Here is a 16,620-nt window from a genome sequence, read left to right as displayed (position 1 = left end):
AATGTTCAAATTAAATTCTTGTATCTTTCATTCAAAGACACAAAAAACCCACATGCTTTTTTCATACCTGCATATGAGTTTATCAACAAGACAATGAAACAAAGTATTTATTTCAAAGGTAATATAAAAGTCACAGCAATGGCCATGGATAACATTCAGGAAATATATTTAAGTAATTTCCTTATGCTGCTGTTCTTCCTCAAAGAGGGTTTTATTCAAAATTCTCCAGTAACCGTAACAGCAATTCCCTAAGAAAAGTGTAATTCATGTCTTCAACTGTACTGCACCAATGTATCAAGATAATTTTTTTTTAATGTTCTTTAGAGAAGTCTCATTAAGAACATAATCTTACACTTAGATTATTCAACTTTCTTTACTTAAAGTGCACAGACTAAAGAAAAGAAACACAGGAAATGTCATTATACTTTGGGATTTTAAACACTTCCATAAAATACACAGGTATATAAAGCACCTCATACAGAGTCATCAGTTTCAAAATGTGAAAATATTCTTGGAGTAACACTACAGCAAAATGAAGTCATACATGGAATATGCGATTTCCATGCTCCTCCTTATAAGAGTTCTAGTTTTGGTACCACATATGATGTTTCTATGTAATTTAACAGTGAATTTCCAAGAAAGCAGCTGATTCTCCATTTCTTTTGGTTGAAACAAAAGGAAATAGAAAATATCTGGGGGGAAAAAAAACAAACCCAAAATCCACACCCACCCATACATGTAAACTTGAAGATTCCATTGCTAAAGTAAAAACTGAAAAAGCAAAATTTGGTTCACTAAGTCTAATTGTAAAGGGCCAACACAAAAATGGATCAGTATTTTCTGAACTGTAACTACATCTGATTACTCAACTATGAGAACAAACTGTTCCAGTGCTAAAATGTGAAGATTAACATGTACGTCAAAAAATTAACAGGTACGTTAACTTTTGAGATGCATCCATTCAAATAAGTTTTGTAACATTTACCTGTATCCAAGCGCTTTACAGGGGACTCATCATCAACCTCAGAATCTCCACATGCACTCCTTGATCTTTTCCTTGGGTGCAGAAGTGTCTCCAACCTTGGAAGGACTACAGACAAAAAGGTTTTGGTCCCTAGCTGTGGAGAAGTTGGCTGGGTTTCAGTGTTCTTTGCAGACTTTTGGGGGCTTATACTTTTCGATTTGCAGAAGAGAATGGATGTACGTCTGTTTACATCAGTTGATGACTCAGCTACAGCAGAAACAGTCGACTCATTGAGATTACTGTCAAGTAAGTGTTCTGGAGTGTGTCCATTTATTTCTTTCTGAATGGAAGTGCTATATAATTCATTATCAAATTTTACTCTTTTGTAAAGCTTACTCTGCTCTGGATTGAGTTCTACTGGTTTGAGGGTTGGTGGTTCTGAATTAGTCTCCAAGTTTGAAGGAAGAGGTAATGCATCTGATGGTTCAAGTTTAGGGGGAGATTTATCTCCTGAAAAAATTATAAATAGAGTGTGATTTTTGAAAACTTGTAGTTATAAAGTCTATTATAAAACTCACTATAAATGTGCAGCCCACCAAATAAATCGTTGTTTGGAAACAAAGCATAACATTTTAAAAACAAACCTTGTCTAGCAACAATCTCTCCTAGTTAGTAGTTCCTACTTTTATACTGGGAAGGTAACATGGATAGAAAAGTAGGTGTTTATAGTTGGTGTTAACAATTTACACCTGGATAAATACTTTTTACTTCTCATGCAGTTATGTTAGTTTCATTAACTAAAAACTAAGAAAACTATTTTTTTAAATAGAAAGCTGGTGTGGTGGATGATTATCTGTTAAATGCAATTACACTGCCATTCAAGTAAAATTTTTGATAAAATACATTTTTATCAATTTTACCTTGTCAATATTCACCTTACCTGCCTAAGAAAAAATTTATCAGATCAGCATTAAAAAAAAAGAAAAAAGTATTTGTAACCTGATCTGCTGGACTAAGCTAAAGTGTTATTAAATTTACAGAAAGTCAAGATTTGCAAAGCTGATTTACAGTTGTAGCTGTAAGTTTTATCTACCGAAAAGAAAAAGAAATAGGGGAGAAAAAAACCCCAACCACCCCCAAAGCCTTGCAGTTTGATTAGCCACTAGTTGGCAAATACACACTTGACAATGCAGACTTGATAGGAGAAATCAGAAAAACCACCCTCTACCATTTTTTTCCTTCCCTTTTTTTAATTTTTTTTTTTTAAAGCATAATCATGTCCCAGTTAATTCCAATAATTCCATGCTGGGAAAAGATAGAGCTATAACTGTAAGCATATAAAACTAGTCTCGGTTTTTCCATCCCAAGTGATGGGAAAGAAAATAAAACATTATACTACTGCAGCATTCCCAAATACAAGTAGGAGGACTTCCTAACCCATAATTATCAACTCAAAAAGATGTTACAACCTTCTTTCTAGCTCTCAAAAGAATCTTTTAAAATATTCCTTAATAAGGAGAAATGATGTTTGTTCTAGAATAACTGTACAAGATCAACATAATATTTATGCTAATACATGAAATCTTAAAATTTAGTTTATTTTTCTATGCCACCTGAAAAAAGGTTTAAAAAACCAAGCCTTTAAACCCTGTATCTGCAGTGGATTAAATATTATCTTTATATTGTTTTGGTTTCGGCTCAGCAATGCTTGCTTGGAAATCTATGACAGAAAGATCTCTGCCCCATTTCTTAAGGTTGAATTGAACAATAGCATGGTTCATATTAAAAATATGTTAAAATAAACTGTGACTATGCTCAACATCCTTTGAAGACAAGTATTAGAATTAATAAATAATATTTCTGGAGGATATTTAAAATGAAATTTACAGTCAGATAAGCACACTTAAAGTACACCAATTAAAAAAGCCCATAGTTTGCAATGTCCAAGGTGACTGTTCTTTGTGAACAAATTCTGGTTTTCTTACAACTAATTAGAAAATATTCACAAAAAAGACTTAAGCGTAAAAAAACACCTGAGAACTATTTAGACACGAAAAACATAAATTTCATGGGTTTTTTCTGGTATCCTATTTTTCACACAATCGGAAACTGAAAACAGAATTGCAAGGGGGTAATTCACAGCTTTACTAAAACTCAGCCCCTGTAGAGATCCTGGGCACGGGATTCTACTACTTTCATTTTAGCAATTTGTTTTCTTTACTCCTCTAGATACCTTCCATTTCAGAATCAAAACTTTAACTAATGACTGTTAGTCTTCACCAGATCAGAACTGTAACAACAATGCCCATCAACTCTGGATCATGCTCTTCATTCTGCATAAGAAAACAGCTACTGCTCTTTGACTATTTTTTGCACAACAGCTGCAGTGAAAGGCTATGTCATAAAAATGTTAAGCTACAAGTAAAAAAAGTTAGTGTATTCATTATCTTCTAGCAAGTACACTCCTGAAGAACTATATTCACTAGCATAATCACTTAAGATTTAAAAAAAAAAATTAGAAAAAAAATTTAAAAAAATCATTAAATGTTTGAAGAATACTTAACAGCCTCAGAAGAAGATAAGCATGCTGATTCACGTACACCTGTTCTACTGTTGTCATTCCAAACTCAAGCAAGTTGTATGTTTGAAAAGCATGCTCTCAGTCACACTAAGAATTAAACGCCAAGTTGCTGTTTGAATGGCAGTTAAGGACAGGCATTTTACCGACTTCACCCTTCAAAAATTTTAATAGCATCAAGCTGCACCAGACACAAACTGTTTTATTTATTATCATGCTTCCACTTTCCCTTGAGCTCTTTCCTTACCCCATACAATGGAGTTATTCAAAATGAAACACGTCCCAACCCTCCTAAACAGGTTCGCTTTTTAGAGAAGAGCTGATCGTGAAAAAACTCTAATAGATTTTTTTCTTTTTTTTAAGATACTAGATTTTCTTTGCATCTTTTAAAAATGAGCAATAAGGACCTTAGTAACATTTAAAAGCTAAAAAAGGAAATACGATATTCAGCTGAAATCCAAAGTTAGGTCTTTCTAGTATATTGCTCTCATTGAAATCAATGGGAATTAGCCAAAAGCAGATGCAGTTCCGAGACCAATGTTTTGAGGAGGAAGAGTAGCGCAAGAGGAAGGGCTGGTTAGATATGGCTGACTTGATTCTACAACATGAAGCTTGTTAAGTTCTATCAATAGCTAGCTTTATTTAAAAAAACAAAACCAAAAAAAACCCCAAACCTACCCTCCCCCCTCCCCAGAGTCTGGTGTAGAGAATAAAAAGCTACAACAGCCAGAGTTTTCAGCACCACTGACCCAGGCTCACACAATCCCTAACATATTTTGACATTCGAGTGGATTTCTGAAAGTACAAAGACGTTTTCCACTCAGGCATTTCCAATTCCTTTTTTTATGAGATTGTTTGTACTTTCATTTCTTAACACCTACATTTTTAAAAAGCCTTGCTACTGTGAAAAATAATGGAAGAATGTTTTGCTTAAATAGATCACTCTCATATACTTAAAATAATTGTGATTAAGTGGTTACTTGTCCATTTAAAAATTAAATATAATATTCATTTATTACACTCTTTAATTCACATTATTAAAGCACCTGACTGAAGAGGTCCAGAACATTACTGATTCAAACATGGTTTAAAATCTTACCTTCTTCTTCTCCATCTTGTTCTAATGCTGCACCTTCTTCTTCAAAACTTCCAATACCTGATTCTATTTGAGGAGCTTGGTTGTGTTGCTGACTTAGTTTGTTGCGAATAATGCTGATTTCTTTCTTTAACAGCTTTGCTCTTTTGCTCCTCGACCCACTGGATTTCATTGCACAGGTGAGATCAAGTTTTTCTAGCAACTCTCTCAGCTGTTCTTCCAAGGACATATGCACTCTGTTTGCAGGATTCAGTAACCTATCCACTGAAGTCAAAATACGTATAATTGAAAAGGTGTTAGTGTTTCCCAGAATATTAACAACTATAATACCAACAGGAAGGGGGTGGGGGCAGAGGGGGGTAGGGGGAGAGGAGCGGAAATAATAATAGAAAAAGAAATTACTTGCCAGAATTAAAAAATGTAATCAAAAAGCTACTTAAGATTACAGTCTTAGCTTCGCCATTACCAGTGAAGAAATGCTGAAATGAATTCCTACCATATAATTACTATTCTTCTTGATCAGTACTTTGCTCAAGAAAACTAAGTAGTAGAGCAAAGAATTAAAAGGTCAGAAGGAAGACTGAATTAATCCTTCCCATCCTAATAGATTATTTCCTTCTTGTCAAAGAGAAGGGCAAGATTATGGTTATAAGAGAAACACGTTAAGTATTCTCCTTTACTGCCAAACCCTCAGAAAACCAGTATGTATGTCAAAAGAAGTCATTTTAATTTCCAGTATTACAAATGTGCTTGATTTTTCAATTCAGTAGGTTATTTAGGAATGTGCTTAAGTTTATGCACACTGGTAGTCATTTTCCATGACTTAAAAGCATATACATTCTTGTGAAAGCAAGCACTCAATTTAAAAACCTTCTTCATGTATCTTGTTGAATTAGACTCTGGCATTGTCAAAATCGGAATCTGGATCACAATCTTTTCTCACAACAGATCTAGCAGTACAGAAATGCGTCAGTCCTTCAAGCAATGTATTTAATGGGGAAGTCTAGTCAGTAAACTGAAGAGCAACAAATTTTAAACATCTGTATGAAAAGCACACACTGTGTGTAACGAAAAAAACAACTTTTAAAAATAATCCAAAAACATCTTACCATCTTCCCAAGAGAAAGGCTGGGGTGACTCAAGTTTAGGCCGTTCAGGTAAGTGCATTCCAGTTTCATTATTATAACCGATTCCTTCAGCATCTCGCCTAGCTTGCCTGAGAACTACACCTCCTTGATCTCTTAACCGCACTGCAGCTCTATAGAATATTGTATCTTTTGCATTGTATTTCATACAGTTATCTATTATAAGATTGAAGTCTTCTTCAAACTCACTGAGGTTTTTATAGCCTTGAGCATCTAACCGTTTTCGCATGGTAGAGAAATCCATCGGATGTTTAATATGATCCAAATAGTCTGGAACCTTTGAATAAATATTTAAAACATGAATGGGTAAAATTATCTTATTACAGACAAAGTAACATTAGCTATTAATTGACCCACTTTTTTTAACATTTTTTGTAACATCTCAAATCAGTAACCTCAAAACGTAGCTTAGAATTTCACACTTCATACTGCAAACATTTGCACACCAACATACTTGTTTTACATATTATCAGTTTACATATTACAAGATTCTGCATCTTAGGTAACAAGCTGGAGCCCTATTAACAGATGCCCAAACTACACGTTTTAAGAATTCTATATTTTTATGTACATATTATATGTGTGTTTGATACAAATATTTATAAATGTATTTATACATATGTACACGTATGTGCAATATATACACATGTATGCAGTATATGCACATGTGTATATATACAAATTATAGACATGTCTACATGTTATTTATAGACACATACAAACATGTTCTATATGTATGTATGCATACATACGCACACATACACTCTAAGTCTATCTATTTTCCCAGTTAACGAAAAGGAATTTCACCTCCAACTAAGAACAAAGTTCATTTCTGTATTTCATTTTTTAAGACACCCTTTGAGTTTGCTTTATTAAACAATCTTATCAGAAAAGATCAATGTGTACCTGTGTTATTCCATACAATTATTTACCAGTAATCTTTTGGTATATGAGCATAAACAGACTTTCATAGCAGTAAGTCAACTTGTAAATTATCAGAATAGAGATTAAAAGGTAACACTCTGCATGCAATGACTTTTTTCTTTTACTTAACTGCCATCAAGCCATATCTAAAACATAAGGAAACAGAACTTACAACATACCTCTTTAAGGTTCACTGGCTGAGCAAATATACGAGCAGAATCCTTTTCCTGCAGCTGATCCAGAACTGATCGCAAAAGTACAGTGAATGGAGTAAGCTGAAGTTCCATAGCAACCTGCTCAATCTTGACCTAAAGAAGCAATAATTATCCAACTGAGCATTTTTCATTAATATGTTTTAAAGTTAAGTTGTTTTGCAGCAACAGTAAAGTCCTTTAGATAGGAAACAATATAAATGTACTTTTAAGTAAATGAGTTCAACACGGCTTTGAATATTATCGGTTGGCATTTGTCTGACATATTTTCAGCTAATGACTTTATAAGAAAAAACATTCCCATCCCTTTGTTGTAGACTCAACTTCAACTCCAGCTTCTCAGAATGTAAATTTGTATTTTATCTATAAGTTAATTTTGTTCTATTTTTTAACCGTATTCTTTTGCTTTGGAAAGATGTTACATAAGTACAGCTTCACATTTTGCCAACAATGCAAAAATAAATACAAGAATTTAAAGGTAACCTACTTAAAATTAAATTTCAGTTGTAGTGCCATGTTGAAAATGCAAAAAGAGAATCTGATGAACCTTTACAGGCTACATAAAACGAAACAGATTCAGTTTAAAGGCAACGTTCTATGTATAAATTCCAAGAAAATAATTTTTAAAAAAACTCAGAATCAACACCACCTTCAAATACTTGATCACCCTCCAGAATTTTCATTATTTTTTAAATATTACAACTCCTCTAAAGTTTTATTTTCAGTCCATTTAAAGAATTATCAACATTGGATCATTCCTGTACGGCAAAAATAAGTTCTTAACGACACATTAATCGTCGTAATGGAATTTACCCTCCATCCCAAACCATTCTATGATTGTATAATAATTTTATGTATTTTGAACAGTTTGTGTGAGTGCACACATGCACGTTTATTTCTTGATCCTACATGAAGACTAAAAGACAAACGCTGCAGTCTTTCTATTGCAAAAGCTGTGTGTGAGAATACTTCAACTATTTTTCCTTCAGAAAAGTTTCACCAGATTGAAAGATACTCAATCTACCTGTTCTCTTTTTAATTTTTCTCGTTTACGTATAAGTTCAATCAACAAACGCGCTCTTTCAAGATCATGGCGCAGCCTTTGCCAATACTTCAGTTTTTCTTTTAAGGCTTGCATTTCTTCATCATCTTCTCTCTAAGAAAAGAATCAAAAGGTTTTCATGAAATGAAAAACATCAACCTCTTTTTATAAGCTTGTTTTATGCAATTATAGAACATATTCATAGGAAAGGAGAAACTACTGTCTTATAGTTACGGCACTTGGCCGTAAGCTTCATCCTGCAACAAAAGAAGACCTCTGGTCAGGGTACCTTATTGATTTTCCCAACTGTCTAGCTAAAAACAAAATTTATAAACTGGAAAGCAATCCTGTGGTGAAGGCTACCTACATCAGAGAAAACAACATAGCAAACAGCAACCTAGCAGTATAACAAGCTGTGTTATTTTCACATTGAAATTCAAACCAGGTGAACATCATTAGCTTCTTCAGAAACTCAAGTCTAGTAGAAACAAATTCTTTTTGTGCTCAACACAGTCCAGCTTCCCCACACACAGCAGAATTAGGACACACTTCTAACACAACAAAATCATTATGACTTCTGAGGACAGGAGATGAAAAGCAGTTTATTAAATAAAACAGTAACTTCATATGGTACTGCAAATGGGTAATGGAGTAATACAACCTTTCAGTGAATGCATGAAAGAATTTAATTTATACATTTTTAGGAAGCAGTAGTATTTAAACTTGCAGTATTTAGTTTGATTTATATATACAGAAAGTAGAGCCTTTCTTGTTTGTTCTTACTATTTTTCATAAGTAGTAGTAGTATATCGGAATACTAGGGTATTCAAATGGTATTGGCAATTCGCTAGAAACAAGGCCATTAAAAAGTAAAAGTCCTAATATTAGTACCAAGTACACAAAAGAAACATCTGCTTTGGATAATTATTTAAAATTCATATTTTATAAGATAATCTCAGAAAGAGATACAAAGTTTTGTATGCTTGCTTGTAACTAGTATAATGCAATATACACTGGATAAGCAATTGTGTTGTTTTTTTTTAAACTAAAACAAACAATAAATTCCATAAGTTATAAAAAATAGAAGACAAAGGAATAAAGAAAACTGGCTAAGCAGATGAACAATAACCAAACATTACAAATTGTTACACTCACAGCAAAAACCTCCTTAACAGAATAATTTAGAAATATCAGAGTTCCTCTAAAGCAAGCTTATGCAATTTTTTTACACACAAGGTTCTAAAAATAGAATTGCAAAAACTAGTTTAAAAAAATATCTAACAGAATTGATTCTCTGACCTGCAACATGTTTTATTGCTTTACACACTTTGTAAAAGTAAAGGCAAGCACTTGTGGAAGCTATGAAGCTAGTTTTATTCAAATCTCTGACTTCGCTGCAGTTGAAAGTCCTTAACTATCAACTATCTCTGTATTACAATATACCAATCTGGAATTTCACTGAATTTCACTGAATTTTTAGAGTTGGAAGGGACCATAAAGATCATCTAGTCCAACTCCCCTGCTGAAGCAGGATTTCCCAGAGCACGTTAGAGCATGTTACTCAGGACTGCATCCAGGCGGGTCTTGAAAATCTCCAAAGAAGGGGACTCCACAACCTCCCTGGGCAGCCTGTTCCAGGGCTCTGTCACTCTCACCGTAAAGAAGTTTCTTCTCATATTTGAGTGGAACCTCCTATGTTCCAGCTTGTGCCCGTTGCTCCTCGTCCTCTCACTGGCAACCACTGAAAAGAGTCTGGCTCCCTCCTCCTTCAAGCCACCCTTCAGATACTTATAAGCATTGATAAGGTCTCCCCTCAGCCTTCTCTTCTCCAGGCTAAAGAGTCCCAGCTCTCTCAGCCTTTCTTCATAATGGAGATGCTCCAATCCTTGAATCATCCTCGTTGCCCTTCGCTGGACTCTTTCCAGTAGTTCCCTGTCCCTCTTGAACTGGGGAGCCCAGAACTGGATGCAGTATTCCAGTTGTGGCCTCACCAGTGCAGAGTAGAGGGGGAGAATGACCTCCCTCGACCTACTAGCCACACTCTTCCCCATGCAGCCCAGGATTCCATTGGCCTTCCTGGCCACAAGAGCACACTGCTTGCTCATTGTCATTTTGCTGTCTAGCAACAACAACAATTTGTTCCTCTCAAAAAAAAACCAAAACAAACCAAAACAAAAAACACAAAACCCCACTGAAAAAAAATCAAAAAATATAGCTAGAAACTTCTAGTTCCCTTTCCTAATGACTGTAAATACTGACATTTATCATTTCTTTTAAGGAGACACATAATAATTTAACCGTTGAGGGCCAGAATAGTTCAAAGTAAATGTTGACAATATGCACATTTTCAATTCCTTGAAATTCTCAGAGAATCACTGAATTATTAAGTCTACACTGCCACTAACTGCTGTTCTACAACCCTTCACCTCTGAGTACAGATCTCACATCTGGGAAAGCAATGTAACTGTTAACTGACAAAGCTATACAATTTTTTCCATAGTTTTACTTTTTCAGGACCAAAATTAAGTTGTGGCTATTGCTAAAAGTGGAAGGCTTGTCATCCCTTTGCTGGCAGCCATTCAGAGTCTGCTCTTTTGCCCTATGTAATTGCACAGCTGATGGAACTGGGGAACTGATCCTGCTGAAAGCTAAGTCAACAAAATCACACTAGTTTTAGGGTGGGTCAGGAAACTTACACAGCAGAAAAAAAATGTTACTTGGTTACATCAGGTCTTTGGGTAGTTCATCGGAGACTTCAAGTATTTGGCTAAAGCTGGAGGTACATCTGAGCTTTTTTTTTTGTCCCCCCCCTCCCCCCCCAAGTTTATTCTTTTAGTTGAATCAGTTGTTTGACCGACTTCATTCCATAAAATAGCTAGGTGGGTGTAAATCTGCAGATGTGACTCGAAGTATCAAGAGCACCTTGTTTGATTTTTTTTTTGTGCACACATACACTCCCTTCTTGAACGTCACTCCAGTTTGGGGATTAACAGCAAGCCTCCAATTTGACACTTCTATGAGAAGTAATGTTGGTTATAATAGCTAAGATAAACCCCCTTTACCCTAGCCTATTTATCACCTGACATACAACATATACCTTAATTTGATTAAAAAATCCAGTCAAGCTGGAAAGAGCATTATGGACTGGTTTCCAGTATCTAACTAGTAAAAATCTGGATAAAAGGAGTTGCTTTCAAAATTTTTAGTTTTCAAAAGCTTTCTGACAAGGAAAGTTTCTATTAACTTCCTGGTAAAGAGCTGTTCTTCCAAATCTTTCTTTCTAAAACAAAACCAGGAAGTTTCTTCTGGCTGAAAACCCAAGAAACACTGTGATATTTCTGATGGGCTTAGATCATGCTGAACACAAAATGCTGTCTAGAAAAGATAAAACTCAGACATGTATCAATACTGAGGGAAGAGGGAAAACCCCAGAACATGCATCAGCTGAGAACTGGTCTTCAGCTCCAGCTCCTACCACGAGTACGTTACCAGTCTCTGAGAACTATCAGGAATATTGTCAGTGTACCAATAGACCACTCCTTAGGCTGGATGTGAATACATGGGGACAGCCTCACTCCCTACAGGGACTGTAACTTAATATAAGCCAAACAAAAACAGAATTACAGTGATTAAATTGGATCTTCATCAATACAATTAGTTTTATTAAGAACTTCCACTGGCGCTTTTACGCCAATCAGTCAAAACCATTTTGTGGTTGAAACTTGTGTTCTTACTGACACCTCCAGTGCAGATACTGGCCTTAGTCACCAGCATCACCTACTTTGTTTCTCCAAATACTAGTCTTAAACCAACCTCACTTACTACAGCAGCAACAAGCCACTACACTTAAATTTCATGCCTTATTTTTATTCAAGCATTCTTTTAAGTACAGAGAAAAACTAAAATAATGGGGATGTAAATGAATTAGAGTATTTCCAATACCCTTCCTCAATTTCTAGGTGGAGACAGAAAAGACAGTATGAACCATTCTTTCAGAGGCTTCCTTGTTCCTGCAGAAGGTGAGGTAGTATACAAGTCAAGCTCTGCTTGCCTGGTTTAGAACTGTTAGCTGACGTACCATCACCTTCAAAAGCTTATCCTAACTGAGCTCTGAAACACATTCATTAGAAAGTAATTCTAAATCACTGGATACTTCTCTCCCTGCCAAATTTGTTCTAGTAAACAAACATTAGGGATGGATCAAAATCACCTTCCACCAGGCATCTTGAAACCATTTTCAGGGTTTTGGTTCCCCATTTTAACATTTCTTTTTTGTTTCAGTAAAAATAGTATTAATAAAAATCTCCTCTTAATCTGTATCACATCAGCATTTATGTTCATTGACTGAAAACCTGTTTAGGTTTCTTGATGTTCTGACCTCTCACATAAAATAAGGTAAGAAGAATTTTCCCATCTAGACTGATACAAACGAAATAATCATCTGTACCTCAAAATTTTGAGGTGCTCTCACAACAGCTAAGCCACAGCTGTTTATTAAAGTCTTCACGATGGTTTGGCTTATACTTGGAGTAACGAAGATGACTAATGCATCAAAGGCTTTGCAGTTATGATTACTTTAATATGTATTATAAATACATACCAAGGAAGCTATGAGGAAAACAACATCATACACAGGACACTTGCTTATTACTGGAAAGGACTACCTACACACTTTACATCAACAGCGTCTTTTAATACTCAGCTTTGCTTGAAACTTGCTTTTTCTTCTCAAATGACAAAGTTAATTTCAATTATAAGTTTTTAAGAATAAAGTCTCAGAAGTGCCCCAATATTTTATAAACCAATATAAATAGTTTCCAATTAATTTAGAAAATATTTTCATTATTTTCTTACTTAAGAATAGTACACAGTTCTGAAATTAGGAAAGAAAAAAATAGTGTTTGTACAGGACTGCAAACAGGCAAAGGGATTTTAAACAGCTCCTAAGGCTTATTTTATTATAAACAAACAATAATTACAAGAATCTTTTTATTTCGGTAGTTACTATTCAAATGTTTGGAAATGTTGCAGTCTCATCATATCATCTCAATAGGAAAAGTACCAACTACCACCTAGCAAGTATAATTTTTTCAGACACTAACTATAGTCTAGGTCTATATTGCCACACGAGCCCTGGACTTTTGTGCTTGATTTTATTATTTTTAAGGACACAAGTTCATTGAGGGGGAAAAAAAAAAAAAGTCTGCTATCTGAATAAATTAATTTCAGCTAACTGCCAGACATCACTCTTCAGAATAAAAACTTCTCAAACAGAACTAAAAGATTGATTGATTAAAAGTAGAATACAAAAAAGTTAGAGAAGCTACAACCCAAAAAATAGGGTTAAAATGGAGTAATACAGAAGCAATGAAAGAAAGATCATCAAGCGGCCAATTTCTATCCAAAGTTAATTCCACCTGAAAACAATTACAATTCACCTAAATTCCACCTAAAAGGAATTTGAGCATCTCAGCTATGAGGAAGGGCTGAGGTAGTTGGGACTGTTCTACCTGGAGAAGAAAAAGCTCAGGGAGGAATCTCATCAATGTATATAAATACCTCAAAGGAGGGTGCAAAGAGGATGGACCCAGGCTCTTTCCAGTGGTGCCCAGTGACAGGACCAGAAGCAACGGGCACAAACTGAAACACAGGGTCCACCTGAACATCAGGAAACACTTTTTTGTTATTGTGAGAGTGACTGAGCATTGGAACCGGTTGCCCAGGGATGTTGTGGAGTCTCCATCCTTGGAGACACTCAAAAGCTGTCTGCACATGGTCCTGGGAAACCTGCTCTACTGGGCCCTCCTTGAGCAATGGGGTTGGACTGGATGACCTTCAGAGGTCCCTTTCAACCTCAACTCTTCTAGGAATTATTAATTAGATTTTTCATGAAAAACTAAGAAAAGAAACACACAGAAAGGACAAATTAAATAATTAGGAAGCATTGTTGACCATGGTATTTTTATGACCACATCAATTAATGACTTAATTAGCAGAGCAATGCAATTCAAACAAGAATAGCCATTAAGCTTTAAAGGGGAAAAAAAAAAGAATCTCAATTTAATGTAAGTAAATAACTATAAAATGCATTCTTAAGTTCTAGAGGCTATTTTATAGGAATAATTCCACTTCAAACACCTGGAGAATGGAAAGAACACAGCCAACTATGTTTTTAGTTCAATTAAAAAAGCCAACTGGGATGCAGTAAGAATTTCCACATCATGATGCATCACAAGATTTCAAGGTCTACACACAAGGATCCATATACAGAATTCAGAAAAGAAGTTTTAATCATTTTCGAAGCCACCCAGTTTCTTGAAACCAAAACAATAAAAAACCTGCCAAAATCTCTAATGTCACTGGAGAGTTAGTTGTTCATATTACAAAAATCGGAAGCGGAAGAGTACCGCTTTCTGAATCTGATTCACATCTGGAGTAACTGTTTTGGTTTTTTCAGCAATTCTGACTGGCAAACGTGTACAACTTTAACCAACTTAGATAGGATGAGTTTTACTTGACCAAAATATTAGCATAAATTTATGCCTGTCTATAATCCCACTTATTGACTATAAATATGTCAAAAGTGAAACTAAAAGTTGAAACAGGTCATCGAATTTCATCAACAACTTCCTCTTCATCCTGTTATTACCGAACAAGGTGGACAATATGGATCTGAATTCAAAAACTGTAAACTAGCATAGTCTAACCTTTAGTCTGTAAAAATCCCTGTTTCTCTAAGTGTCAAAGATGACATTTGTTTTGAAATTTCTCATGAATTTAAAATAGAATTTATTTCTTATCTTACTAACTCATTGAGCAAAAAGTTCCAAAAAACCCCACAATTCTAGTCACTGAACAATGGTATTAAGGTACTTTTGGTGACAGCATTTCTGTAAAACATTTAAGCAAAACAGAAAAACCCACACAATTTTTTTTCCTCGTATCTCCCAAATTTAAAAGGATCAGATAATGCCCGATTTTCGATATAGGTCATATTACTTAAGGATAACGTAAAGAATTTGCTCAGTGCTGAATCAGAGGAAGTTTTTACACTGTGCTACGTTCCCTTGTTAGTTTTTTACTCTATAAAATTGAGATTTTCTGATTTGTTCTTATAAGTAAATAAGTTTGTTACATACCTGTTGTGTGTTTCTTTGTGACTGTAAACTGGACTGCAGCCTTCTCAAGAGAGGAACACCATTCCTAGACAGTCTTTTAAGCAACCAGTAACTGTGCACTCGTTCAACAAACTGCTTCTTCCGCTGAATGGCCACCTGATTCATAATCTTATTTAATCTAAAATACGGAAAAACTGATATTGTATTTTTCACAGCAAAGCATAAAACACACTTGTCTATGAAAGTTAAACATCATATATATATAAAGGTATAATGTAACAACAGCAATGACCACCATATTACTAATTTCTTTCAATAACATCCATTTCAGCACAATTATTTCTGAGCAGTAGATTACAATCAAATACATGTGCTTGACTCTAGTTTCTACCTAATATGTTAAAGGTACTTTATAGAGCTAAAGGGTATGAATTTTTTCATGATTGTTATCTCAGGAGCAATCCTAGATTAGGAATGAGAATAAAGCTTTATAAGCATTCTAGATTAATTTTCTTCTTGAAAATAAAATCAGAAATAAAGCTCTAAATCCCTACAAAAGCTTTCAGATAATTTGTTGCCATCTTCACACAGAATTAATAGTTTATTTTAAAGACAATATATCTTCAAACTTTTTACACAAAAACATGCAATGAAAAGCTTGTATTACTCATCTACTGATACTTGGTTTTTAATGGATGCAAATACTGTTTACATATACTTTGTTTACAAATAGCCTAGGAAAGTGCTATTTGAACATCACATGCAACAACGTTGACACCTGTTTTTTTAAATAATGACACCTTAAAATGTCCAAGTCACACACAGCGCTAACCTCTGAAAACATACATTAAAAAAAAAAGTTTATCTGAAACAGATCTGCAACTCTCTGTGCCTATGGTATCTTGAACTTACTACAAAAAATTAAAAAAAAAAAAAAAAGTTTATAGTTGTAGAATGAAAAGGTTTTGTCCTTGCATGATATTGCAAGGGTGGCAACCACCAACCACCTGTATCATAGGAGGACTGTTTGTTTGGGGGCTGGGGTGAGTTGGAGAGAGAGAAAAGGATTTTCCTGAGCTGGACGTAAAACAGAACTACAGAAAGGATAATATCAATGAACAGAAACCTGTTAATTCTTCACTCAGTATATTACTACCCATAAAAAAAAAAAAAAACAGATATTCTCCAATAAAATTTAATACCAAAGTAGGCAAAATTAAATTCAAGATGTGCCTGATTTGTAGAGCACTACCATGAGGCGTTTAAATAAAAATCATGAACATACGCAAATATTAGTATTTTTCTGCTTTTTCTTTTTTAATGTTAGGAATAAAGCAGTTTCTCAGGTAAGTGGTAGAAGAAAAGCAGTCAAATACCTAAACAAAATGTAAAGCTATAAGTAAACCTTAGGTAAAGTGATTTTTAAGAATAGCTGGGAAACTGGAATGATATTTTTCAGACAGACATACAAGCGAGTCTACCCTGAGGTCATCTATCCCTGGGTTTTTTTCCTGGACTGCACAGAAGGTAAGGTGCAATAG

At 34.7% G+C, this 16,620-nt stretch overlaps 1 protein-coding gene across 1 annotated transcript in view; it reads right to left on the bottom strand.

Annotated features, from left to right (window-relative positions):
* BRD1 (bromodomain containing 1) overlaps positions 1-16,620 on the bottom strand; it is a 64,608-nt gene that overhangs the window by 30,271 nt on the left and 17,717 nt on the right. The window contains exons 3-8 of the mRNA XM_074144649.1: positions 15,101-15,257; positions 7,944-8,075; positions 6,887-7,015; positions 5,748-6,060; positions 4,642-4,902; positions 986-1,474 (exon numbers count right to left, since the gene is read on the bottom strand). Of these exons, the coding sequence (XP_074000750.1) occupies positions 986-1,474; positions 4,642-4,902; positions 5,748-6,060; positions 6,887-7,015; positions 7,944-8,075; positions 15,101-15,257 (1,481 nt within the window). The remainder of the gene's footprint in view (positions 1-985; positions 1,475-4,641; positions 4,903-5,747; positions 6,061-6,886; positions 7,016-7,943; positions 8,076-15,100; positions 15,258-16,620) is intronic.

Source organism: Numenius arquata, chromosome 2 (assembly GCF_964106895.1).
Source record: "Numenius arquata chromosome 2, bNumArq3.hap1.1, whole genome shotgun sequence".
NCBI lineage: Eukaryota > Metazoa > Chordata > Aves > Charadriiformes > Scolopacidae > Numenius > Numenius arquata.
Note: the sequence above shows the minus strand (reverse complement) of the source record. Positions and strands in the feature narration are given on the sequence as shown.